Here is a 27,642-nt window from a genome sequence, read left to right on the forward strand (position 1 = left end):
TGATTGGGCATAGGTACTTTGCGTTGCAATAGACGAGTACTTTTGTCTAGTAAGCTGCCGGCTTATAGCACAGGCGCTCTGGAAGAAAGTTCCTATCATATTTCTAGTAGTTGTGGCATACCTCTCCAGCATTTTCACATATGCCAGTCATCTTATCAGTGAAATCTTAACCCCATTCCGACTCCTCGTTGTCATCTTCGTCAACTCAACATACTGCAGCACCGGATCCCGGTTTTCAATCGCGGCGTACTCCCTCGTGAGCCGCACAAGCGTATACGTTGCATAGGTCAGGACCTGCTGGTTGGCCGGGCAGATGCGCGGCCCCCCGAGGAACGGCACGAATTCCCAGGACTGGCGCTTTCCGGCCCAGCGCTCGGGCTTGAATACAAAGGGCGAGGGGTACAGATCCGGGTCGTGGTGCATGGCCCAGACATTGCTAGACAGGTGTGTGCCGCGCTTTACTAGTATGGGGGACTGGCCGTCTGCACCACCGCCGCGGGGCAGGACGGTGTCGCGCTTCGCTGCGGTTTGGGAGCGGCCGCTGGGGCCTTGGAGACGGAGAGTCTCGAAGATGACGTTGCGGAAGTCTTTGAGAGACTTTAGAGACTCGAAGGTTAGCTTTTCCGGGTCGAGTTGCAGTGCTGTTTGGCGCAATTGATGCCAGATGTGCGGGTTCCGGGCTAGGTTGAAGAGAGCGTTACTGAGCAAGGTGGAAGTGGTGTCACGGGCCGGAAGGAAAACGCCGATGATTTGATAGCGGAGCTCGATAGGATCGCGGATCTGCTTGGCCATTTCCTGAAGAAGCACGTATTTTCTTTGTTTGCCTTCTGGGGCTTCGTTTGGTGAGGAGGAGGATGAGGTCTTTTCTAATGCTTCTGCGACCCGCTCGTCTATGTAAGCATGTACCTTTTTGTAGGCTTGTTTCCACTCCGGATCATATGCGTAACGAATGCTGCGCATATTGCCTGCTTGTCGCCGCTGCATGAGTCCGGTGAGTGATCGTTCTAGTGCTGCGTAGAATTTCTCATAGTCAAAGGGATTGTCTGGAAGTAGCGAGTCCATGGACTTGCCAAACAAGAATTCTGTTGATATGTCGATAAACTGGAGTATTCAGTCAGCATCAGCTTAATGACATGACTTTTAGCCAACTCATCATCTTACCAATTTCTAGAACAGAGGCTGAATATCAAAAGTCTGCCCATCTTCAGGTATCAACGAGATCAGACGGTCGAGATATTGGCCCAAGCCATCAATATCTGACATTTCAGCGCGTGAAAAGGTTGGATTTATTAAGATTCCGAGAATGCTTCCATTCGGCCCCATCAGTCGACATAACGCTACGCCCCGTAAACGGCCAGCCAACTCTGCCGCGCTGGGAGAAATTACGGCCAAAATGGTCAGGTGTGGTCGCTATATGTTGAATATTTTCTTTATCCGCAGTATTGATAAGGCGAGTGCCCATGAAGTTTTCCTCCCACGTCTTGCCATAGGTAGCGAATTGTTTGGCGTAGAGAGGCATGAGCCGGCCCTCTTTGATTGCCTCTTGACGTTGACGCATGAGATCGTGACCCCAAAGACGGTCTTCATGAGGATACTGGGCTACATTTTTGCAGCCAGCCTGTAGTACCAACGCTCGTCGGACTCGACGTGTCTCCCACGCACGATAGAGAATGTAGGTGGTGCTTGCAAGGCCTAATATCAGAACCAGGCGTACGAGGCGTCCAATGTCTAGCATTGTTAAGCTAGCTCTGACGAAGTCGGGTAAATGTAGAAGGTATGGAAGATCGCGTGAACATGAGACTCGAAGCAGACTGAAAAGAATAATGAGGTATCAGCAAGCGGAAGATCGATTACTGCGGTGTCCTGAAAGAGGCAGGAGCAGCTACCATGCTCTGATGTTGGATATCAGCGACAGTCTTCATGGTCAAGTTTGTTAGGTTGGTAGTTTTGTATGCATCCTGCCTTTACCAACTTTACCAACAATGACTAATGCGAGGCAAGAGTTGAGCATGTGCATGTTATACTGTGCCACTGTGATGCTTCGGATAAATATTGAATAATGAACAGAAGATCCATGGGAATATCCGCAATTCTGCATAGATAATAGCTAATGATGTGCAGGTAATTGGCTGAGATTAACTTTAAGCGAATGCCGGATCTGCCCCTGCTTCCGAGTTGAATCAAGCATTCAAATCCTCCAACCAAGTGCCGGAGACGCCACACAACGTTGATGCCTTGCATATACGACGATCCTTATCAACTCGCTGATCGTACCATATGCCAATGAGCTCGGCATCGTCGCCCTCGATCAGGACTTTATCAAAGAAAAGAACCTTCCACAAGCGATGCATTATCCATGGGACGAGAGTAAAAACATCCACGTTATTTCCTTCCATCACAGCATCCACTCACTGCCTGGTAAGTCCCATGGATGAACTTACTATCTTGTATAAACTCTTACTTTTCAAGGCCTAAACTTTCTATAACCACGACACCTAAATATATAAAGAAGTGTATACATCTTATTATAAGTATACTAAGACTATTTCCTCTAATTTGTTTCGCGAAGCAAAGTGTGCAAAAGAAGTGAGACGGCGATGAGGGATGTTTTAGCTGCTTAAAGAATTACACCTGTTGTAAGACACAAAAAAGTAAATTTCTCTTCATATGACTTCTAATATTTTCGTCGCCCATGAGTATCTTTGTCTCCAAGTCCGCCTCCACCTCGGTGCTCCTCATTGATACCCCAGTCAAATGACATTATTTTAGAGCAAACCTTCTGTCACATGTGCGCTGTCCCCGTGAAGCCATTAGGTGAATCTGTGCTTATAGGTTCAAAATTAGAAGTGATAAAATTAAAGATTATATCAAGTATAGAATAGAATGTTGCCGAAAGACCAAAATGGATGTCCTTGAGCGCTAACGGTACTCTCTTCGAAACTCCCAAACACCAATTAAATAGCACAAGCCATGAAAAAATTAATAACAGGCAAGAAAACTACCTCAAATATGAAGCTGCAAAGCCAAACCTACAAGCCCCCAGACTACATCACGAAACTCCTCAATTTCGAACCACTCCCAGATTCCTTCTTCTCTTTTCCCGGAGAGCTTTTTAGAAATCCATCTTGATCGTATAGTCCCAAGCTATCAGGTCGTGCGGCTCCCCTCCCAGTTTCAGTGTTCTCTTGACCGTCCACTATCGAAGTCGTTTTACTCCCGACCAAGCCAACTCCCAATGCTTTGTTCCCCCTGCCCCACTTCGGCGGTGTCTGAGGACCCGGATGCTCCATTTTACTTTCCCTCCTGATAAAACTTACCGCTGCGACAGACATGGGATCCGACCACCTTGCTTGCGATCTCGGACTCGATCTATGAGGGGCTGGTGGAGTCTCGCCTATATCTCCCGAGCTCGAGACGGTAGGAAGCCGTAACCCCACGACCTCAAGCTCATTCGCTCCAGTGGCCGAACTAGAAACTTCGCAGACGGGCGTCAGGTCCAATTGTTCCGAGTTCAGCGTCTCGTTCATCCTCCTTAGCCGCCGCTCTTTATAAATGCGATGCGAATCACGCTTCTCTGCCCGCCGACGGGTTTTGGACGGGGAGTTCCCTACGGACAGATAATGTTTGGAGCCTCTGCTTCTGCCGCGCTCTCCCTCTGCGAGGTCATTGTTGCTCAGATGGGCCATGTGAGCTGGTAGGCTTGGACTGCCGTCTTCGTTTGCGGCTGAGCCTAGACTGTAGTGAGAGCATTGGGATATTTCTGAGTTCATGCGACGCAGCATGCCGACGGTTGTTTCGAGCGAGTCTCGAGGTCCTGGAGAATTCACATCTCGCGTTTGTTTTCCGGGTTCGGGACGCGGTCCTGTGAGGTGCCCTGGGATTGACATTGTAAGGACAGGAGGGGCAGGACTGGACATTCTTGAAGGCTGGAGGCCTGCTGACGACGTTATGCATGGTAGAGGTCGATTGGGGGGCTGACTTGGTAATGATCCTGGGGTATCTGTGGTTTCGTCGGGTAGTGGTAGGAAGGAAATTAGTCTCCCAACATCACGGGTTAAGTCTGCCGAGCAATTACGTCCACGTCTCCGAGCTTTAATCGCTTCCACGGAAGGGCTCCTTGCCTGGAAAAATTCATTCTCGCTATCGGGAGCTTCGGTATAGTAGTTACAGACCGAAAGAGTGGGTGAATATACATTTGGATTGTCAACCTCTCCCAAAGTTGGGGAATTGTCCATTGACCGCGATGTCATATTCAGAACTCTAAGTGAAGGGTTAAACGTCGCGGATGTTGGAGGCTGGAAGCCGAGTCGTCGATTCGACTTGAGAGATTGTAATGACATTGGCCTCGCGCTTTTGATTGGCTCGAATCTTCTCACTGGAGCCTTAGATACAAGAGAAGGTGTGGGCGAGGAAATTTCGTCTTCTGGCTCTTCAAGAACAGGATTGTTACTAATTATACTTTGGGGACGTGGAAGATTAGACATCCTAATTAAACTAGACCTCTTATGGCCTTTTCGCCGAGCTTCGTTCCGTTTGGGGTTTGTCGTTGCAGCACGAGTCTGCATGGCTTCTTGTGGAGACCATTGAAACGGGTTGTGGTCAGGGCTATTGTTCATAGCAGTTTCCATTGATTCATGTCTTCTGAGAGGGCTTTGGGAATTTCCTGAAACATCTTGTAGAGGTGGTGAAGTATAACCCGAAGGTCTTTCAGTTGTTGTTATTGCTTCCTGTCCAAATGTCGCTTTTCTGACGTAAAGAGGTCGAGGATCCAGAATCGGGGTCTTCGGGAATACAGGCTTGGAACTCTTCACACTGGAAACAAATGGGTCGCTGGATAACGAAATTCGATGCAACTTGGAAATCACTTCCTGGTCCTCGATTGACTCTCGAGTCCCAAGAATCCCAATAGAAGCTCGGCTGTTCTTGCGAATCATGGCTCCAGGATCATTGCTGCCCTGAGAAATACTCATTCGATGTCTTCGTTCGTGCCGCCCATCCCGTTTACTTGGTGAACTAAGCTGGGCTGGAATGACTAGATCTGGTGTCTGGTTCCCGCAAAGACTGTCATCTGAACCAGCAGACGGCGTCGGTGACCTGCCACGATTTGACGTAGCAAGGTAAGATTTCTTGGAAGCCCGCTTGCCAAAACATGGCGAAGTCTCTAGATACGATTCGTAGATAGAGCTGCTATCAGATCCCGCATCATTTGCTTCTTTGGGGCTTTCGCGGCACTCTCGTCGCTCCATCCGGGGTAGGTCTGGTAGATCTTGCGATGGAGGCCACCCCGGGAGCTGTCTAAATGTACCCATAGTGCTCGTAAGAGAATCCCTTTGGGTGCCTTTCAACCGTTGCGAGGTTGATCGCAAAATAGTTGAAAGTTGAGACTCGGATGTTGGTCGACGCTGGATATGGGGTCTTGACGATATGGCCTTCGAATTCGACTCTGTTGAGTCCAACCTGATACCCGAATCTGGAAACTGGACAAGGATTTTGTTTTGTGCCGACTTAGACGATGATCTTCGGGGCCATCTATTCTCGGGCGGAACCACCATGTATCCGGGAGGTGCAACTTGGTTCAAAATCATCGTGTTTTGCGATGGGAGGAAACCTAGAGAAATACCGGAACCCAAGGGCCAAGAGTCTCTCAACCCGGATATTCGAAAGAAACGCTTCGGATCCGACAGGTTCTTCGGCTTGGCCATCGGAGGATGCTGAATGGGATTCGCCTCAACGCAATCGCGGCATACGACGCCATCACGGTGGGCGAGGAACTGATTGCATTGAGACCTTCGTGGTATGCAGCCATCAAGGGGGCAAGTAGATTTTAAAGCCGACTTGGTATCAATCTCTTCCTCGTTGACCTGAACTGCTTGAGAAGTTCGTCTCCGCCTATGATTGCTTCTTGCATAGTGGACCCCAATCAATGTGAGAACAATCAGCAGCATAAGAAACCCTCCAATGGCGATTCCCACAATATCTCCAATAGACAAAACACCGGACTCTAAATAGCGTCTTGACACTACATGTCTTCTGAGCAGAAGTTCGAGGAGCGGCATCCTAATATCCTGTACGCAATTCCCAGCTGGTGGGACTATCTCTCCGGACCATCCGTAAGTCGTGTATCGTCGCAGAAAGGGGTGACCACTGGCCAGTCGCCCTCAGGTCATTGATTGTGGAAACCGAATCCGATGATCTAGATCTAGAACTATTCTAGGGTTTCGTAGCATCTATAAAATCGTCCTCGCGAGGTTTTCGGATTGGGATGTGAACGCAAAGGTGCAACATGAAGCTCGAAAGAGGCACACAGTATGAATAAGAAAGAAAACAACCCCCAATTTGGGACTGGAATGTTAAAATGTTTAAACATTCCTACCCATACATATTATGTACTATTCCCCACGGAGGGTACTCCGCACCATGTTTCAGGAATGTACATTTAGCATTGCACCGAAATAATTCCTCGACCCCTCGACTCGTTAGTTGCGGAAATCCCGCCAAAAAACATCAACATTTATATAATTTAGAAGCTTAAAGGTATCGCTCTTCTATCTTCAGAGTACTTACTCGATTATGGAGGGTCTACTGGCGAAGGAAAATGCAAGTGTAGAAGGAAGCGACCGAGAGGAAGGTAGGAAGAAAACATGTACTCCGGTGGCCAGTTGATGCACGGATTATATATTCACCGTCGACCTCCTAGCTTCACCCATCTTCATATCCCCAGAGGAATGAACGCCTCGGAACTTTAAATATCTGTCACGCTGTTTTGATTCAATACGAGAAACCGTGCATGGTTTTATATCTTAGTCTGAGGCTCAAGTAGAAGCACCCACCCATATCCACCCACTTTTAGGCTAAGTCTCGCTAAGGCAATAGGGGCTATGGGGAAAGCGAACTCCAACCCCTGCGACCGGATTCACCAAAATACCTGATTGCGATTTGGGACCTTTAAAGAAGACGTTGCAAGTTCACTGCTCCTTCCCAGAAAATACTGCCATTAATGAATCACAAGGTTCTCTATGGATGAATTTGATCTCTTAGTGAGTTGAATGACAGTTATGACAAGTGTGAGTTGAGAGGGGCCTCATTTCTCCCTGAAATTTTTACATCAATCCAAATTTCCAGAGCAGCACCAAATATTCCTAGTCTCAAAACACCGGTTTGAAACTTCCCTCGATCTCAACAACCTTCCTTTCCGCAGCTTTATACGACTCGCGCCCTTCCATTAGATCCAAATATCCACACAACTTCGGGAACTTCATCGGTGTCAACGCACCCCACGATTTACCAATCTCAATTGGAAACATCATAAGGAAATCAGCCTCCGTAACTTGCTTCCCGCAGAGATAAGATCCTCCATGCGGCGATGTCTTGAGTTGACCCTCCAAGAACTCGAAATGTGTTTCGAAGTTGGGCTTCAGGAAAGCCTCGTCGATTTTGCTGGTGATCATGCGCGTGATGGGCTTGATGAAGAAAGGGACGGGCGCCTTTTTTATGTCTGAGGGTGTAAGCATGTGTAATTCTAAATTCTTACGGAATTTCGGCGCAATCTAGGTTTGAAAACGTACTCAACATAACAGCAGCAATCGCAAGAAGACTCATTAAACTCCCTTCAGCATAATGCATGAAGTATTGATTCCTCCTAAACTCCTCAGACTCAATACCCTTCTCTCCATCAGCACCTTTATCTGGGATTAAATGCTCCCCGAAGTGCTTGCATAGATACTCGAAGATGGCGCCAGATTCAGCGAGAATAAATGGTGTCTGGCCTGGAAGCTCAATCTCTACGGCAGGGGACTTGCCTAGGGGATGGATCTTCTTCAGGGATTCCGGAGCGAGTCCATCTTTGTTTCGCTTGTATGTCTTGATTTCGTGCTTGAGGTTTAGTTCCTCCAGAAGCACGAGAAGACGTTGGGCGCGAGAGCTTTCTAGCCTATACGGCGTGTTAGATATATCCATGCTGAGAGATTGAAGGGAACGTGCCAATGAACGGTTATCTTGGGGCCTGGCCGAGCTTGCGCTATTGAAGTCATCTCTAGAAATTTACTGAAGGAAAATGGAGCAAGCTTTGTAAAAACGAGGTTGCACAGTGATTTTTCAAGCACAGGGAATAAGGGGTGATTCTTTAGTATCGAATACTGGAAGTTTGTTGAACTTTATACCATCTAGTACGTGCTTATATCAGCCAGTACGTGCCTCGTTCCTACACCGACTCACGCCGCGGTCATTAATATGTTACTGAATTCCGAGGGATTAATCATATATATAGAACACCGAACGTCCGATTCCGATTAATGTAAAAAGCCATTAAACAACCCTAAATTATTTACGCCTGCGAAGATCGAATTGTGTGGACTCGAAAACTCCCGTTTGTATGTTGGATGGGCTCGCGAGAATCTTGAACGAAGTCGAACGAAATTCCGCGACCTATCTTGGACAATTACCTCGGACGAAGTCTCACGAGACGAGGAACATTCAGCCGCGTAGTATGCTTACTCTAGACTCTATTCCTAATTGGGTGACCGAATACGAGCTCTTTCGTTAATAATTGTCCTCCTGATCCGGATGAGTGAATCTCACTGCATGGACAACTACCTACTTTTTCAACACCTCCTTAAGGGATCAACTGGCCGACATGAACAAAAGGAGTACTTGCGGAGTGAGCTGAAGAAGTGATGTGGAGTCAAATTCTTTTGACTTTTGCTATTTTATTAGTGTTTTTCGAGTTTTCTGTTTTCAACTTTATTTTGGAGCTTCATCGAGGCCCATGTATCTCCCTAAAATGCCTTCTCCTGCTGTCAATTCTCGAAAGAATCTCCTCGCAGCCCTGGACTGTACAGTCGAAACAGGCGTCTTTGTCGTGATCTGTATCGATATGTCGTTGAAGTTCCTTCTTTAATGCGAAGCTTCTACCACAGGCCGGTAGGGTACAGTTGAATTGGTGATTATGTGTTTTGACGTGTTTGCTACAAGGTGTCGTCAACATGTTCTATCAGCAATTGGGATCATATGCATCCAACGTACTTGAGGTCACAACGGCGTGGAAAGCTTTTGGAACACCGTGTACAGCGATGCTGGCTGGCGGCCTTTTGATAATCTCCTTTAGAGTAGAAAAAAAAAAACAGCAAATACAGGGGTATATATCAATATGAGATTCCCGAAACAAGGCTGAGCAGATGGGTGGCCTCCGCAATCAAGGAATCTGGACAGAACTAGCGAGCTTCAAGACAGCCACAGGAAATTTCGACCTGTTTGACCCGTTATTGTTACACTGCGTATTCTGCGAAAACGATTTACGCAGTGGGGGAGGCCGCCCAGTTGCACGGTCAAGGAGGAAAGAGGCCGACCATGGCCCATCAGGCAAAAGTGAAAGGCAAGATCATAAACAAAATCTAAACATAACCGATATAAGCGCACGACTCAGAGGTCCCCTTTGAGAAAAACTGCATATTGGGGTGGAAAGGAGAATGCAGTGTAAGATGCGTGGCGCCAAAAAGGGGAGGAGGCCCCCATCAGTGCCAATAATCACGTGTAAATCATACACGTGATACTCACTGTTAGTTCAAAGCATGGTGGTGGAGGCTAACTACTCACTCGAGGAAGACTTAAATCTCTCAGATGTGTTCAGACATTCACGAATATCAACACCAAGTACCTCACTTGAAACACCTTTACCATCTTTCCCGCTTTCGCGAGAGTAAGAATGTCGAATACTGAAATCTGAATGATCTAGTTCCGATCCATTGCCTCTACTCCACTCCATCGACAGTTTAAAAGAAGCAAAACTAATAAAAGCACCCTCCTTCAACTCCCACTTGCACTCCCGCTTCCGTACCCATAACCATGACCATCAAACTGACTCCCAACGCCTCGCAAGTCATATTCCTGACCCCCCGTAACCGTCGTGTCTCCATCCACAGCGCCATCATCCGTCCCATCAGCGAGATCATCATACGTCGTAGCTTCAGTATGTGACTTCTGCCTTGAAGAAGAACTTGTCGCCTCAGTTGAGGACGACGTGGTAGATCTATGGGATCTGAGAACATAGTTGATAAGTGAATGTGTAGTAAAAGCGAGAAGCGGAGAAACCATACTTGTTAGAATGGGAACGGTGTCCAAAGTTCTGGGTCCTTGAAGAAGGCATTTTGAGTACAGAGAGGGATGTTTCGAGTGTGTGATGGATACAGTAGTGTTGTGGTAAGTTGGGTTGAATTGGATTGTAATGTGATATGAACGTACTTCGATAATCTGGCCTGGAAATAGATTTCGCTTTCTTTATACCTATACTTCAGCAGCAGAGGGCAAAGAATCGACTGGAGGCCTCTGAAAAAGATGGTGGGCCTTTTATTTTCCCACGGTGCAATATGAGAAGAACGTGGGATTGGCGGGTTAGTGAGGCCGCTTCGCAGCTATCACGTGGAGGGATCTCGAGTTCAATGCGAAGTAAAGGGACTTGCTTTGGGAGGCCTTCAAATCCGACTGGAAGTTCAGCTTACTTGCGGCTTCAGCGGCCTCTCATCTGAGATGCTAGCTTCTGGCGACATGCAGAGAAATAGACAGAACAATAATAACTGCTTTTTGAATTATAGGAAAGCCAGGCAAGACAGAGAAACCCATGAATAACAAAAACTGAGCCAAAAAACTATAATCAAACATTACACTAAGATAAAGAATCAGTTATGATTGCCTCAGCGGAGATTGATGAGGCCATTCTTTTATGCTGTGACCTTGTTACAATATTCTACATTATGATGCAATAACCGTTGCAAAATATTAATTCTCCTTATTTTGTCTCCTTAGAGCTTCCTTGTTTTCTCTCCTTAGAGCTCGACGATGTCGTTCTCCTTCGGCTCTTGCCTCCCTCTCCCTCCTGACCTCTTCGCTCCTCTTCTCCTCATACTTCTGCGCATCCTTCTTGCCTCTTTTCTTATTTTGATCGTTTTGCATATTCCTCGCGCTAGTAATTGTCGGCGCCATAGCGGCCTTGACTGGCTCAAGAGGCTTCAAGGCCACGTTCATCATTTTCTTCAAAGCGCTTTTAGGAGCTTCTGGTTGTCGAGGGAAAGAAGAGCTGCTGCTTTGGAAGCGGGCATTGAGCTCTTCTTGGGTGAGAACAGGGCTTTCTAAGCGCTTTATGGTGCCTTTGTAGGCAGACAATGATGGGCCTTTGGAACCGCTTTCTGGAAGTGGGACCATTTTGAAGTATTGTCTGAACCACGGTTGTCGCATCATGGTTACTTGGGTGAAGGATAGTAGGCCCGTGACAAAAAATGATAGTTGAACGGACGCTGGGAGCCACCAGGTGAAGAGGAGAGAGATGGTGGGGATACCCCACATCATAGCATTCAACATCCCGGGGGAAAGGGTGCTGACACCTGTCTCACCACCTTTCTGTTACGACTGTCAGAATTCTTGCAATGGCAGCAAGCGGGAGGACAAAATGCTTACGCGTATAAGCCAATGCACCATACCTGCTGTAGCCAATGGAATCAAAAAGTAGGGATCAGGAATAGTAAGATTCTCAAACCAAAGAATACCGCCTGTTTCCATACTAGGGACTGGGAGAGCAGACGCTGCCCTCAGAAACTTGAAAATACCAAAGGTAGCGATTCCTCCAATTGCAGGCACGAATTGTTTCATGATGGAAGCTCCAGCTTTCTTCTGTATTGCGCTGATTTCGGAGTAATGCTGGAACACCGCCGTATTATCGCCTCTTGCCTGAGCATCTTTCATCTTTGCCGTGATCGGTGCGGTCAAGGGAGCAGTTGCTGCCATTCTGGCGCCATTGTCGGCCGCGTTAACATACAGCTTGAAGAGAGCTATGCGCACCAGTACCGATGTTATTGCAATTGATACCCACCATGGAGTCCCTGCCAATACATGGACATGTTCAAGCACCCATTCCATTCCAGCTGTGGGACCCCATCCATAGTCCAACCCGAGATCTTTGAAATACCCCAGGTAATGGGGCACATCGGCGAGGGATTCGGCGGCATATCCGGCAGAGAAGTCATCGAGAGAAGTGGGCGTAACAGAGTCCAAGGAAGAAGCTGAGGCGCCCGCAGCGTCTGTTGGGGTATTTGTAGTTGTAGAGGTCGCGGGGATTGCAGATGCAGAGAGAGGGGCGCTGGAAGCAAAGCGGACAGCAGCACCATTTCGCATTAAAATATTTGTCGTCGATAATTGGGATTTTGAGGATATTCTACCCAGCGAAGGACAGTTGTAGGAAAGGAGTGGACTGCCTCTAATGGGCGCATTTCGTTGTACAGTTGAAGAGAACTACAGAGATCAGGTCAGGTCAGCATCTGTCTATGCTAATTCATTGAAAGTACTGGGAGTCTGGGAGGATTACTTGTCTAGTAGAAGCAGGAAATAGGTCTAATCTTCGTCTACCTATGCCAATGGCCTGACCGGACCAGCGAAGACCTCTGCTAGGTAACATTTTGTCGTGGTTTACGATTCAAAAGCTGGGCGGACGAGAGACGAGACGAGTCGCAAAATATTCGAACTTGCATAATCGCGACCTTAATGCATAACTTTTACTAGCGTCATAAGAAGGATGCATAAATTAATACATTCATGGGGGCCTGAGGAAACTCAAGCCTTTTTACGAGTGGACTACATTGTATATTACAGGTAAGCAACGATGAGAATATCAGAAGTTAAATTATTCTAGTCTCACTACAAAGCATAGGTAGGGTAGATAGTGTAGATGCCGAGTTTTTGGGTGGAGTTCTTCATACATTTCTACCTTATGCCTACAACCATTCATGTATGTTTGCCTGGATATTATGTTTTTCTTTCCAGACCCCAAGTAGAAAGTCCGTACCTCTACCTATGTTTTACAATTCCCAAACTCCGGTTTTGTATAATTTTTATATCCCTTCATCTGCCCAGTTGCTCATTCCATGCTTGTCAAGTCATCCAACTGCCCATCTCTTTTCCTCCGCTCAAAAGGATCATCTCGAATCTCGATACCTGGTCCAACTGAATGTGATGTCCGTCCATTAGGGAAAACCTAAGAGTCTGTGTTAGCTAGATGCCACTGCCGAACGCGTTCCTCAACAGTTTTTAGATGGCATTCTTTGCAACTCCAATAGATACAGTGAGACCACAAAAACACAACGTAGAACTATCCTTCAAGTGTGGAAATAATAGTAGTCCTTACCTTTGTGCCTCCCCATCCTAACCTAAATGCTGCCTCGTGTGCAAAGAGCTCCCCGAATCCCAACATGAGCCCATTGACGAATGGCAGAAATAGATTGATCGCTGCACCTCGTAGAAGCCCCCAGATTGTAGGCGGTGTATACAATATCATTGGTGGGGAGCTGGAGGAAGATGGCGGAGAAGGAGAAAGATCGTCATTATCGTTGCTGGAATACCTCTCGGAGTCGGAAGGAATGGTCATTGAGGATTCGGTCAAAGGGTTATCGGTAGACATGATGGGAGTCTGGAAACTTTGTTGAAGGTAAACAGATATACGTCCTCGAATGTGAAGTGTTTGTAGTTTTGCAAGACCGCGGTTGAGATCTTGAAGCTGTTGATACTGTATTGACTTTAGTACCGGTACTGTATTGGCGGGAAATTCCGCTCGGCAGCTTGATCGGCGCGGAAGCTTGGCGAGGGGTACGTTCCAAGAGCTGCCTCTGCCTTCCTTCATGAACATATAATTATTACCAAAACACCACCAACACCGACAGACTCAACGTTACGAATAAAGCATACACGCCATCAAATCAGTACGTCCGTAACTTGTACAGCTAAGCATCGCCACTATGGCGGAAAACAACAGCCATAACGAGCTCATTACTGAGTTCTGCGCCGTAACCAGTGCTTCAGCTACAGATGTATGTTCAAGCTTCTCATATTTCAACATAGCTTTTTCCTGACCTGCTAACACAATGTTCAATAGGCCCAGCAATACCTGGAAGCAAACAGGTGGGATTTGTCAGGTGCGGTTGCTGAGTACTTCACTGCTCATGAAGAAGGTATTGCGGGAGCACAAGAAGGCGGGGAGGAAGATCCACAAGAGGCTGAAGCATATACGGGCCCCCGAACTTTGGACGGCAGACCTGCACCAGCATCAATTCCCACTGTTGGTTCAAGCTCGAGATCTGCTGCTCCACCAAAGAGAGGAGGTATTGCAACACTGGGATCAATAGGTCAATCTTCAGGCGGCGGAGGCCATGGCCACGCACACGATGATGACGATGACTCTGATGATGAGGATTTCAAGCCATCTGAGCAGCCAAGAGATTTATTCGCTGGAGGCGAGAAGTCAGGTTTGGCTGTTCAGGACCCCAATAATAGAAATGATCCCAGAAAGGTTGTGAATGACATCCTGAAGAAGGCTAGAACGTAAGCTTTACTTCCACCCAGCCTTCTAGTAAATGCTAATATGAAACAGAAATTCTCAGAGACCTGGGGGCGGAGAACCCTCTTCATCTGCCTCTACCTCTCGCTTCCGTGGCTCAGGCCAAACCCTCGGTGGCGACGATACCCCTTCCCAAACAATTCCCGATCCTCGACCTCGGGCACGAGACCCAGGCCCAGTCCAAACACGGGTTCTACATCTCTGGGAGGATGGTTTCAGCATTGAAGATGGCGAGCTCCGCCGCTTCGACGACCCCCAAAATGCCGCCGAACTACAAATGATCCGCCAAGGCCGCGCTCCTGTTCACCTAATGGGAGTCGCAACAGAACAACCAGTCGATGTCCAGCTCATAAAGCACGAAGAAAACTACAAGCCCCAACCCAAAGTCTACAAGCCATTCTCTGGCGGAGGACAACGATTAGGCAGCCCCACCCCAGGAGCCTCTTCATCTACCACTACGACCTCTACCCCAGCTCCAGCGGCAGTTGCATCGACCAGCAGCTCCGTCCCCGAACCCGAAATCGACACCTCGGTACCCACCGTCTCCCTCCGAATTCAACTCGCCAACGGCAGCCGTCTCCCCGCGCGCTTTAATACCACCCAAACAATCGGCGACGTCTACGAGTTTATCAGCCGCGCTACTTCAGACTCCAACGTGAGACCATGGGTTCTGGCTACGACTTTCCCGAGCAAGGATCATACTGATAAGAGCTTGGCGTTGGGAGATGTTGCGGAGTTTAAAAGGGGTGGAACGGCGGTTCAGAAGTGGACCTAATGATATGCTATGGATTGAGCTTAGAGGTACTTGCGGCTGATATCATGGCAATGAAAGAACGTATGGCATTTGTGAGCTTGATTTTAGGCGTCGGGGTGGATATATGGGTTTTATACATACCGGTCTCGAGATTTTAGAAGTGATAGACGTTCGGGCTTTTCAAATACAAAAGTCAATTCGTGATCATATTCGTAGCTGGCTTATTCTGAATGAGATACTATGCGATTGCATTTCCACTCGTCGGGTACATGTTCCTTGGAGTTTGTTGAGTTTCACTCGTTATTGTCAATTATTTCCCCCGAAATCTATATCTAGTGGCAGTTGGGTTCTACTACGTATATTACTACTAGTAATAGCATTTACTGTTATATCCTTCGTTCATACTGATTCTCACTCCAACTAACGAAGTACAAGTATCTTCTATTACGGAAAATCGAATTGCCCAATTAAGGGGGCAAGAAGCGCCGCTTGATTGTATGCAAATTGAAAAAAAATAAGTAAAGAAATATAACATTTCTAGAGTGTCTCAAAGCTAGTACTGTACAAAGGCTTAAAGGGTTGACAAAGGGGCTCAAGGTCTTGATTAGTCTTAAAAAATAGGAATTTTGACAAGCAAGCATGTGAAGTATCTGGGATGCCCTGGGATCATGTGATTATTTCCACCTGCTAGGATATATCCAAGGAACCCGGAATTGTATCGTAGATACTCTCGGATTTTACGGAGGGTGTGGTGAGGTGCGTCGCACGCCCAGTCTGAACACGGGCTTGTATGGAAGTCATTGTTGATTGGAGTAAAGAAACCGATGTGTACCAGATGTGAATTTGGTCATATCGGAGTCCGGGGAAGACATGACATTAGAGGATTTGCGCCTATGCAAATAAAGGGAATATTTCAAACAATTCTATAGCTCCCAGCACCGTCACACCTATCTATCCCTTCCCTCATCAGGCCTCGACGCCCTCCTCTCCCTCAACAACTGCTCCGCATCAAGAATATCCTGCTCATCACTCGCATCCTCGTCATCCTCATCATCGCTACTCCCCGCCCGTGCGTCGTGATTCACCACATCACGCAGCCTGTTACCAGCTTTATCACCATCTCCTACGCCGGGCTTCCGCTTCTTCTCAAAGTCCTGTGTATGTGCGTCTGCGATGACACGCGTGAACGTCCTACTAGGGGCTCTGTATCTGAACTCGCCGTCCTGCTCTTGCGCTTCCAGCGCGCCGCTGGCATAGCTTCTGTGCCTCTCGAGAGCGGGTGAGACTTGTACCGGCTGCCCCTCGGCCGTGTGTGATCCCTGGCGTTCGAAATCCTCCTCTGACTCTGTTGGTACGGAATAAGGGAGGGGGACGTCGCGCGAGGCTTTGAAGCGCGCGACGTTGGAGCAATGTTCGTTTTCGACGCGGAAGAGCGTCCACATACCTCGGCGTGTGACCTCGGAGAGGGCGACGAGGAAGGAGACGACGGTACTGTGTTGGAGGTTGTGGGTATAGATCGAGTAGAAGATCCAATTGAAGCGGAGGATTGGGTCGAGGATCATGGCGCCGTAGTACCACCACGAGCTCTTGAAGCCGCGGACGTCACGGAGGAAGCGTTTTGAAGCGTTGGGTTGGAGGAGTGACCAATCCATGAGGAGATCCCATATAGCTAGGTGGTGTGAGTAGAGGTATTAGAGCAGGCAGTTTAAGAACTTACAGCAATAACAAGCGTTGACAGCGGCGAATGTTGAAAACACTATTAAGTGGCTCTTGCTATGATTGATACGGTACATAGATAACGTGACATAGTATAATATAGTCATCCCGTACTTTCCACAATTCACCAGATGGGGGAAGAAGTTCTGTGTGTCGTAGTAACGTCTTAAGCATTGCAATGCTCGCCATATGCCAGGAAGTGCCGAGAAGAAACCAAGTAGTCGGGAATGTGTTGAATTACATTGGCCTGGATTGTTCCAATGATGTGCATACAAGCAGAAGAAAAGTTCTATATTCTATAAGATGTTAGATGGAGGATCAGATTCGAGTGGGAGCAGATTATATTTACACTCATGAAATATGTTAGAGAGCAATACATGTCTCCTAGGAAAAAGTCCCGAAACTCCACAGGGTATAGTCCGGCTAGAAGCAAACGCCACTAAATATGTCAGCAAGGTCTGGTCGATGAATAGGGAACTTACATGCGAGTAAACAAACCACTTCCGACTCCGATGGAATATGTACGGTCCAGGAAAGAATATGATAACTAAGGTGACAAAGATCAAGATCACCGGATAATATATGTACATTTCAGGCGCTCCATAACGAGAAAAGTTGACCCAAACAAATAATCCAAGGAGAAGTATAAGAAATGAAGGGAATTCGGCCAACTCTCTCCAGTCCAAGTTGTGCCGAGGATCAAATTCGAAGACGAAGGCGTAATTGATCTTGTGGCGTGTCCAGATACTGCAGTCTAGACAGAACCAGCAGAATAGATAGAGAGCAAGAAAGTATCCAGCATAGATTTGCAATAAATAGCTGGTCTGGATTACTACGGTGGGGTCTTGGTGGCGCAATAGATCACGCCCATAGATGACACCTTGGATAGAAAATACAGCGCCAGTTCCGATCAGTATGCCATTTTGAAAGGCACTACGAGACTGGTCCTTTGGTCGCCCGGAAGAGCTCCTTAGTTTTCCTGTCGCGATCTTGTGGTTACCACGCTCGAAATATCTGGCGTATAAGTCTTCAACTGCATGGATATAACCATCTAGAACATCACTATTGACAAACCATGCTTTGTTGACTTTCTCAGACATGAATCTGAGGGGGGATGCGCATTGACTGCCTTGTCGTACTTTTTGTTAATTTTACGGAACGCTGTGCGATTAAGCAGAGCGTATGACTTGAGCAGCTCCATGCCGCGATAGAATTCTTGTAGCGCAAGCTTGAGCTTTCGTTTTGCCGTTCGATATGGGACCTCATCAGAATAGTGAGGACGTCGGATATAGTCGCGATTCTGGTCCATAGTTCGGGATGGCTCTGTCTGGTTCTTAGCTCGTAGCTCAGGCGAATCCATCATGTTTTGCAGAGCTTTCGAATTCGATCCTGGGTGAGGTCCGAAAGCCTTTGCTTTTGCTTCCCCGATAAATCTGTCTAAAGGGTCGAGAAAGGCTTTCAGATGGTCCTGTGAAGTTGGTGGACTTCCATCTCCATCTCTAGACTGGACGTTTGATCTTGAGCTGCTAAAATTGAATAGAGCTCGCTCGTCCTCCTTCCGCGTAGCTTTCGCCTGTTGTGCTAGCATAACCTCCTCGATTCTGCGATTCCTCATCTCGTGCAATTGCTCACGTAGAGTACTTAATCTTTGACCGGCTTCATCTTCTTTCGATTTATAAAAGCTCTCGACTTTATCCAATTCTTTGTCCATGAATTTGAAGAAGCCCTTCTGTTTGGCCCTCACTTGATCCAGTACCGCCATATCCACATCTGATCTATGTGATTCAATTCTTGTTGCAGGACTTCCATGTCCATCTATAGAAAACATTCGACGCACCGATGCTCTCACGTTATACGTTTGTGGTACTCGGTCTCGAAGAGATGCGAACGTGGAGCTTCGAGGGGGCGGGGTTATGGGCCCAACTTGATATGCACCTTGCGCTACAGTCATTGAAGTGCTTCGGGTAGGTTGCGGAGGATTCTCAAGTTCATTTTCTGGGGTTGTACTCTCCACAGGAGTGTCAGTAGATATTGCGGGCTCGGGGAGTTCGAAAGGGTTTGGCCTTGGTTTCGCTGCAGGAGTCGGAACAAAGCTGCCAAAGCTGCCATAATGTAGAGTTTGTTTCTTGGGTGAACTAGGAGGAGGTTTGGCTTTTGGGATTGGCGCCGGAGGGGTCTTTCTCAACGCTGCAAAGGGGTCTTTGGTCGGTCCTTCCGAATCTCGAGTATCTGCCCCTAGAGCGGCTGGGGTTGTATGTAGACGCTCGCTGGGCTCACCATCTTGGCCCTCGGCTCTGCGAAGGGTGGAAGAACGTTTAGTCCTGGCAGTAGCAGGCGATGTAGCTCCATATAAGCTTGTGGTTCGAGGTATCTGGTCTGAAGGACGTGGTCGAGGCGTAGCGTTGATTCGATTCGTGGCTCGAGCGACGGCTTTGACATGTTTCTTGCCCGCTTTGTAGTCCATGTATTTGACGCGCCATTCTGGGGGTAAATTAGCTGTAGTAATTGGTACACAGATGAAGCCGTGTTACCTGGGACGAGGTCCTGTTCTAGTTCTTTGGCAAACTTCATGACGAACAAGGCTAAGAACTAGCCTTGCGAGCTGTGCTGTGCGGTGCGTTATAAATTCATGGGAGGGAATATGGTTCAGAGAAATGGACAGGGCAATTTATCGAATATGGGCAGATAGAGGAGAGAGAATATTCACGGCAATCATTAGTTACTGTAATGTGAGCTAAGGCCAGCGGGAACCGACATAATGTATTGGGCGAGGCGAGGAGGTTTTGCACAGCACAGGCACGTTTTTGGTGCGTGCGGGTTGGTTGGGCTCGCATTTATACTGTACGGCTGACTGGAGGGACTACTTGCGCGAGGAATATCACAATCTCCTTATCCATGCCATTCTATCCCCGTTCATCTTTCTTTCCGCCCAGCGTCGCATGAATCTACAGCCCAAGTGGTATTGAATCTTTATTATATGGTCATCATATACGGACCTTACTCCTACTTTGCGTATATCCAAGTCTCCTTCTTTTCTTTCCAACGATATCCGCCGCCACCCTTCTTGTATGTCCAAAATTCATGTCTCTGACGCCTCGGCTTCCCACGACCATGATAGCACCGTCCCCTATGTCCCGGCATTCTCTTGGTAAACGTATCGCACTGCGAACAATACCGAAAATCGCGCCCCTTCCCATCTCTGACCCATCCCTCCAATCTCTTCCACAGCGGCTTATTGAAGCATTCGCAATGATCTTTATATGCCCTCACTTTGCAAGTCCGAATTCCAGGGCTACCAAAGTTTTGCTGGACCTCGGCGATAATCCCTGAGGGATCCCCTCCTTCTTGGAGCACTTTGCGGCGCTGGTCTTCTGCTTTCGAAAGGTAGTGGCATTGATAGCGGTGGAGCTGCCTTTCTCGGTTTTCGTGCATAGAGATTGTTTTGCCGCAGAGATGATGATTGTCAGGTTGAGTGAGAGGAATGTTTTGACTGTCTGTCTGGTTGACATCAGGGTCAGGACTGATCTCGGGAATCAATGCAAAGAGGCGCTTCGAAGCTAGTCTAAGACAAACTTTGTCGTTGCGAGAGCACTTTTCGAGGATCATGTGGTGGATCTCAAGGGGCAAGTCGATGAATAAGTCGATGAATAAAGACATTCTGTTTGCTGGAAAGATGTACGAGAAGCCGAATCAACCACGGCGCGATTAATGTTTAAAGAGATGGAAGTACTTCTTCCTTTCAAGCTCCTGGGGGCTGTTGCGTTCTTTAAATACACGTCTCGCTATTTGGACGTGAATCGCGAATGTCACTTGATATCATAAGACCTGCTTGGCAGTAGGCAGCGTTCCCACCCCTTTGCTCAAAGAGGAGCTGCGGTTGTAAGGCAGCAGTCAGGTGATACCGCACGTGAAGTTACGAGTAATGCCAAGAGAAATTTATTTTCGTCAACTTCGCTAATCTTTATCAAGGCTGCAATTTCTCTCCTGACTCGACTCTGTTGGGCTTTCCCTGAAAGCCTTTTAATCGCCCTTTTCCTTTCTTTGCGTTTATCATCCGCGAGTCCAATAAATATAAACTTGAAAAGTTCAAGTCTACAGCAAGTAATGTGTCCTCCTTCTACTCCTCTTCCTACCTAGACTGTCCGGCTACAGCCCTACAGGTATTTATCAAATCCACCCGAGAGGCTACCCAGCATCCTCTTAAGATGAGGTTCTGAGATATTTCCAGCAGCAATATTTATATATTTTGTTCTGCGTGTTCCTTTTTTTTTTTCGAGATGTCTTTGCATTTATTAGTTGTGTAGTTCAAGTTGCTATTACCAGTTTTGTTGCCAGAAGCCACGAGTGCTTTGATGAACAAGTATTACATAATCTTTGTTTGTACTTTTCCCCCCACATTGTTCTCAAAGGACAAAACAGATTTAACAATGTTCGTTCTTGCAAATTTCATATCTTTGTTCCTGGTCGTCTTCCCACGCAGGTGGATAATGGCTCGTTTCTCTGCAGTTCTCTCTTGGCATAACAAAAAATGAAAACCGTAAGCCTTTGACAGTACACGGGGAAGTCAAATAAACAAGCAATAGAAGCAGAACAGTCTAATTAGTTACAGGTAAACAAGCATTCTAAGATGTGATTATATACCCTTGGAATGCTATTCCGATTAGACACTTTCATCACTTCACATTAAAATCAACAGCCATGTGCAGAACATACAGAGCCTTTTTCAGTGGATGTAAACATCATCTCATGGTACCAACCCTATCCACTAACTTAGTCACTGGACAGCCTGAACAATGGAGCAAAACTTATCGGTGTCCAAACTACCCGTCCTGTGGCGCCGAGACTGAGGCGATCACATACATCCAGTCAAATTACTGCCCCTTATGTCCTCAAACTCCAGGCCCTGTGCCTAACGAGGTGCCGCATATTACACGCCATGGATTACCCGTGTATGTAAGAGAGAAGGTAGAGCGACTGCTCAGTCTGGCTGCTCAATCAAAGCAACAGTATAAAACTTTCCCAAATGAGTTCTATGGCAGGGTCCTAGTAGAAGGCGAGCAGGAGCACATCTACGATTCATACAACCCTTATGAATTCTGCGGTAAGTTGACACCCGACCAATGGTTATTTCTCAATAGCATTAGGTTCAAACTCACAGAGTACATCCTTGATAGAGAAACACCAGAGTTGACAGATGGTCAGAATAGACTATATTACCAGCTTCGCATCGCCGATATCTTATATGAGATAGACAAGGTAGAATCAGAGAACGTTCTTAAAGATCTTAAAGATCTTGGAAACGCCGAGTTGATCCGTCGTTTGAATAAAATCCTGACGCCGGTAGTTCCTGGGGCGGACGACGATCAGAATTGCCCAATTTGCAAAGAAGCGTATGGATCTTCTTCCACAGATGGGGAAGCCTCCATGCAGCTACCTTGCTCGCATGTTGTAGGCCATCAATGTATCGAGGCCTGGGCAGATCAATGGAGCTCAGGGCGCCCGTTATGGGTGTGTCCCTTGTGCCGAGGGGAGTTCGATCTTTTGACACCCTGGGAGCGAGCTGCGGGTATTGGCGTGCCGGAGGAAGAACCTCTTGCGCCCCGACCCACCTGGTGGATGACTTTGTTTTATGCTGTTTGGACCGGACCTGTAACTGAAAGAGATCCCTTGATCTATAGGCAGGAGCAGCTGGACGAGCTGGACGATCAGATGCAGGCGCGGCAGGTTTCGCTCGACGAGGAGAGTCAAATGTCTTCCGACCGGATGAGATTGCGGCAGATGATACATAGCGAGCGAGTGCGGGGGGAGCGGATGCAGGCTTTGGAGGAGGATCTGCGGGTGATCAGTGAGGAGCATCACCTTCCGCACGATGAGTGGCTGCGGACGCATCATGAGACTCTACGAGAGCTCAACGATCAGTATGAGGTTGCTCTCGCTGAGTCGATGCGGGTGCATGAGGAGGATATGCTATGGCTCAACGAGCGGTTACAGGCATTAGAGTCGCAGCTTTAGCACTAAGCTAGTTCTTAGAGCAACTAATAATTCCCTAATAAGAAAAAAACCTTGAAATTATAAACAATCTATATATACTTATGTGACATAGAAATTATATTAATGTGGCACTAAACAACCATTATCATTTGCAACGAGAAGCACTAGTCCCATTTCCTACGGCATTTGACTGAATAAAAAAGAGGTTTCCAGGCCTGAAGCCCAGCGGCTATCTCTGGTATAAGATGGATAATGTATAAGTTCTAGTCTTTCTTCTAGCATTAGTGTTAGTATCACAGGTATTGATACGTGTAACGTGATCACTTCTCTACTATATAGTATAGACTTGGTTCTAGTTAATAATGCTTAGCATTTAGGTGGTATTATAGATATAAAGAGGTAATACCTCTTTATTAACTAAGCTATGCTAAATCATATAACTAGAAAGGTTAAGAGGGGATTCTAGAGCAGATCCTAGAGCGGATCGTATATTCTAATAATTAAAGTGATAAAAACGCTAAGGATTCTTATTATTATAGTATAAGTAGAGAATGACTTCCTATTATAGCCTTTTGTTTAACTTATAATACTTATTACTTCTGCTATTATTAACTCCTAAAATTACTTTCGTGTATAACACTTGTTTATGTTAATACATATATTATTTTAAAGCAAATGGAAATATTAGTAGTAAAATATTATTAAGTTATTATCAAGAGTATAAAATAATATATATATATGAAGACTTATAAGAAGAAAACCAAACTGGCTTTTAAAAATCTACTAGGAGTGCTATAGTCATAATTTATATTAATCACTTCTTACTCACATGTAATTTCAATCATTTAGACTTTTAGACTAAGAAAAAGAACTTGTATTTTGGATGTCAAACTCCTACCCTCTCATAAAGTCAAACATCCTAGGACCTTTCTCGGACGTAAAAAAACGTTTACCCATTTGGTAAGATTCCGGTCTGCTATAGTACATATCCTTTGACTAAACTGCATCACCTGGAGAATGCCATTGCTGAACCTAATAGCACTGGCCAGCAATCACAATGTCGGCAATCGCAGTCACAGACAGGACACTTGCGGACAATTGTGACTCTACCACGGCCCGTCGTCTTAACCTCAACGACGTCCTTGGTTCTGACTTCCCTCTTTGGCTTAGTTTTCCCCTTTGACCTAACTTTCAGGTTCTTCTTGAGTACCTCAGTCTTCACTGGCCCCGTAGTCCTAGTTCTCTGCTTCACCGGAAGTCCACTGAAGTAAAATATGACTGGCCTCGTCGTTTTCACCGCCTTTCTCGGTCTTACCTTTTCCGTAATTAGGAATGTCATCTGGCTTTTAGTAGTACTTTTGCCAGAGTCTGGTATTTGGGATGCTGGCAATAACTGTGGCAGGGACTCTAGTTGCAAGCAGTCTAGGGGCGGCGAATCACTATAGACTTCGCAATTAAGAACAGGTGTGGTAATTAGCTTGAGGATCCGCTTTACTGCCTTCATGGCTGGCGCTTAGCTGATTTTGGATTAAGTAGTTGGGTTTGGTGTGGTGGTTTGGTCGGATAGTATGGAGGGCCGGAGTTTATTATCAACAGTTTGCGCAAGTTTGACAAGTTAGCTAAGTATAGTCATTCATAAACACTGTTTGACAGCGACACTTGCTGTTAAACTGTTGTTTACTCTGTTGCAAATGCTGTTTGTGCTAGCGTAGACATCAAGGATGAAAGATATATGTGCTGGAATTCCCGAAACTGTCAAGTCTAGTTGTTCCAACTCGGATTTTCAGGCGCTACAATTCCTTTCATCGTATAGTATGGTCTAAGTCTTTATGTCTAACGCTTAATTATTCTTATATGCAAAAGGGGAAAATAAATGTCTCAAAGAGTCCGAGATCGATATTTTAGCAGCCAATGATGAGAACGGGCAATATGGACAGGTCCAGCTATCCACACCCCCTCTCACCAATCACTACATGCCCAAATGCTATGAAATGCAAGCAAGCCCTGACGCCCATCCAGCAAATGTGCGTTCACGCCAGTTATTTCTTTATAGAGAAAGACCTACAACACACCTCGGCGATGCTTGTGCAAATGTCTCTTACGCGCCGATAACGCCGTCGCCGTCACGGTAACTACATCTTCTACCCATAATACCTCCACGACATCTTGTCCTTTGGTCTGGTATTCTGTGCTGAAGTAGGTTTGGGTCGAAACTGAACTCTGCATTGCTGGCGCAGGGGTGACTGCTGGAGAGGGTGATGTTGTGGCGATGGTACTGCTGGCTTCGGTAGCGCTTTGAGATGGATCGACACTGCTCGTTGCAGCGGATGGAGCAGAGGGTGCTTGTTGAGTATCACTTGCCACACTGCTACTGGGCTGCTCACTCGACGTCGACGTGCTGGCTGCGGGAGCACTAGAGACGGGAGCTGGGGCTGAGGAACTGGAAGGTGCGGCTGCTACTCCGTCTGACGCATATCCCGTGTATACGATGGGTGGGTTGCCGGGTAAAGTGGTGGCACCACCAACAGCGAGTTCCTTGGCGATTGGGGCGGGGATGTTGGATTCTGCAATATTACACGCCGTGGAATCTCCTAACGGCTGGATGGTGAAGAGAGGGCAGTCTTCGATTTTGCCTGAAAGGTCGGTGCATTGGTTCGAGGCGTCTTGGAGGAACTGCTCGTCCCAGCCCATGATGAAGTCGCCGTGGTAGCCGTTGCCTACGGGATGTTAGATCAATAGCTAGTCCACAAAGGAGAGTATATTACCAGTAGGGTCACCATTTGCGATAACGAATTGCCCATCGGTTCCGGCAAAGGCATGAGTATCCCAAATTGTCTCGAAGAACAGCGTATTGAGGCGAATAGGAAAATCCGGTGGACAGTCACCTTCCCCTACCAAACTCGGGTATGCCATATGGCTCTTCTTGTCGTCTGGTGTGGACTTGCCATTCCAGCAACTGGGGAACATGAGTTCAAATCGAACACCGCTCTTGCAGTGGGCATCAAGATATGCCTTGTCTGGTAGGGAATGGCGATATAGAGAGCCTTCTGTTGCGGCAGGGTTGGTGTAGTCGAGGCAGTTGAATCCAAGGGCGGCTTGACGTTTGAACTCTTGAGTATTGTAAGGCTCGACATTCCAGTTGGATTTGTCGACATCTGGAACAGGGTAGTTGAACTCGCGTTGATTGGTGTCGCCAGCGATCATCTCGAATCCGTGTGGAAAGGCAGTGACGTTGGGCGATCCGGCATTTGGGCGAAGTAGATAATACCTAAGTGACTGTCAGTAAGTAGTTCTCATGGATGCTCTCGAACCGGATTGATAATCCGGCTGATGCAATATTCGCAAGAAGATATAGCTCATGAGATTGCATGGTAGAGAGGGAGGTTCACGTGCTCGTGAACTTGACAATGGAAAACGTACGCAAGCATGCCTCCAACTTGATTGACTAGAGAGAACTCGCTGGTGGCCGAATTCTGGAAGTATAGAGCTGGGGTCCAATATGCCGACTTGTCTTGGGTAACCTGACACGATGTACATTCCCCAGCCAGGAGTTCCGTTGTACCTGCTGAGTCTGAGAAGCCTAGATGAAGAGTTAGAAACAGAGACTACAGTAATTCTATAGAATTTGGAGATCTTATGAGGAATAGGACGACTCACCGGAGGAGCCATGGATGGCATGCATATGCTCAGAGATAGTTCCGTAGTATTTGAGAGGATCAATTCGCGCAAGACCAGAGACAACACACGGCATGCGCCAAAAGGCATTGGCATAAGCAGCAAAGAGTAGAAGGGTAGTCGCCTTCAAGGCGAGAGTTGAAGACCGCATAGCGAGTGCGAAAGGGAAACTGATGCTGGAAGAGCTATTGCGGGCGAGAGAGAAACCCCAGATTGCCGTCTAGATAACAATTCTCAGCAATTGAAAGCGTGCAGACGTAAGGACTGTATTGGGTGAGTGGTTCACGATGTTGTTTGGATGTTGGTAGTTGAGAGGGAAGCGAATGTTGAGCGACGGATATATTTTGACCTGCTGTGATTTGCCTCTGAAAGCGGTCTCGTTCGGCCTATTCGAAGCTATTCACACAACTTCAATGTGAATGTGGAGCCAGGTGCCAGTTGATTAGCAGCACTTCTTTCGCCCGAGAATTCCTCTTGTTTGAGGCAAATGCGATAACTCCGCTCCTGATTTCCCACGGCAAGTTCCAAGTTCCAATTCCTAGCTGCTTTTCGCCCTACTTCTCCGATGTTTTCTTAATCTCAACCTCAATCTCTTGTTGCCCTTCCGTTTGATCTATTTAACTCTGTTGCCAGGGGATAGAGATGGCTTTCTTCTTTTTATTATCGCGCCCAGCCTTTCTTCCGTGAAATAAATTGCGCAAAAATGTAACCCAAAAGAAATGAAAAGTATCGCGGACTTGCCACGAAGTGTCGAAAAAGAGCGTATGCGTATATGCAAGAAACGAAGGGCAGGCCACAAACGTGGAGATGGCGAAAATGGTCAAGAGAAAGGAAACAAAGGATGAATCCCACAATAGGGAATACAGAGTGGAGGAGAGGTCATAAACGGACGCACAAATGAGAGAATATACAAGTGATTGGGGGCTCCATAGTTGGAGTCAGAGCTGTGCTATGAGTGGCACCAGCAACCTTCCTCTGTCATCTAGAGAATGCAAAAAGCGGAGGGCTGCAGGGTTGGCAAATACTGTACCTGGCCTTGAAATTGGAGGGGAAGGCAGACGGAGGTCATATCCTTGCTGCGTGCTCCTCGAGCTTTGGACGATACGGAATTCTGAGACAGTATCACTACGGAGGA

At 47.1% G+C, this 27,642-nt stretch overlaps 7 protein-coding genes across 7 annotated transcripts; 1 reads left to right on the forward strand and 6 right to left on the reverse strand.

Annotated features, from left to right (window-relative positions):
* Positions 1-147: 147 nt before the first annotated feature.
* lepH (Cytochrome P450 monooxygenase) lies at positions 148-1,735 on the reverse strand (the record flags this gene model as incomplete). The annotated part of the gene is made up of 2 exons (XM_031149790.1): positions 148-1,101; positions 1,337-1,735. 2 exons carry the CDS (start codon positions 1,733-1,735, stop codon positions 148-150), a joined length of 1,353 nt encoding a protein of 450 aa, XP_031005695.1.
* A 5,410-nt stretch (positions 1,736-7,145) lies between these two features.
* Positions 7,146-8,016, reverse strand: GTT1_0 (Glutathione S-transferase; the record flags this gene model as incomplete). Its single annotated transcript, XM_031149791.1, has 2 exons — positions 7,146-7,495; positions 7,566-8,016. Coding segments are annotated over 2 exons (801 nt in total), but the record flags the coding sequence as incomplete, so codon positions are not given.
* Positions 8,017-10,770: 2,754 nt separating this feature from the next.
* Positions 10,771-12,439, reverse strand: OXA1L (Mitochondrial inner membrane protein; the record flags this gene model as incomplete). Its single annotated transcript, XM_031149792.1, has 3 exons — positions 10,771-11,388; positions 11,446-12,276; positions 12,350-12,439. 3 exons carry the CDS (start codon positions 12,437-12,439, stop codon positions 10,771-10,773), a joined length of 1,539 nt encoding a protein of 512 aa, XP_031005697.1.
* Positions 12,440-12,898: 459 nt separating this feature from the next.
* B13O8.080 (Mitochondrial import protein) lies at positions 12,899-13,543 on the reverse strand (the record flags this gene model as incomplete). Its single annotated transcript, XM_031149793.1, has 2 exons — positions 12,899-13,015; positions 13,166-13,543. Coding segments are annotated over 2 exons (495 nt in total), but the record flags the coding sequence as incomplete, so codon positions are not given.
* A 229-nt stretch (positions 13,544-13,772) lies between these two features.
* ubx1 (UBX domain-containing protein) lies at positions 13,773-15,146 on the forward strand (the record flags this gene model as incomplete). The annotated part of the gene is made up of 3 exons (XM_031149794.1): positions 13,773-13,844; positions 13,910-14,355; positions 14,405-15,146. 3 exons carry the CDS (start codon positions 13,773-13,775, stop codon positions 15,144-15,146), a joined length of 1,260 nt encoding a protein of 419 aa, XP_031005693.1.
* A 926-nt stretch (positions 15,147-16,072) lies between these two features.
* On the reverse strand, positions 16,073-19,412 carry LHYA1_G004840 (SYG1-like protein; the record flags this gene model as incomplete). The annotated part of the gene is given in 6 exon segments (XM_031149795.1): positions 16,073-16,794; positions 16,843-17,137; positions 17,191-17,280; positions 17,324-17,966; positions 17,981-19,322; positions 19,373-19,412. 6 exon segments carry the CDS (start codon positions 19,410-19,412, stop codon positions 16,073-16,075), a joined length of 3,132 nt encoding a protein of 1,043 aa, XP_031005686.1.
* A 5,481-nt stretch (positions 19,413-24,893) lies between these two features.
* LHYA1_G004841 (uncharacterized protein) lies at positions 24,894-26,658 on the reverse strand (the record flags this gene model as incomplete). Its single annotated transcript, XM_031149796.1, has 4 exons — positions 24,894-25,549; positions 25,598-26,100; positions 26,253-26,412; positions 26,490-26,658. The coding sequence occupies 4 exons, from the start codon at positions 26,656-26,658 to the stop codon at positions 24,894-24,896; spliced, it is 1,488 nt and encodes a 495-aa protein (XP_031005687.1).
* Between the last annotated feature and the right edge of the window lie 984 nt (positions 26,659-27,642).

Source organism: Lachnellula hyalina (assembly GCF_007821495.1).
Source record: "Lachnellula hyalina strain CBS 185.66 chromosome Unknown contig00059, whole genome shotgun sequence".
NCBI lineage: Eukaryota > Fungi > Ascomycota > Leotiomycetes > Helotiales > Lachnaceae > Lachnellula > Lachnellula hyalina.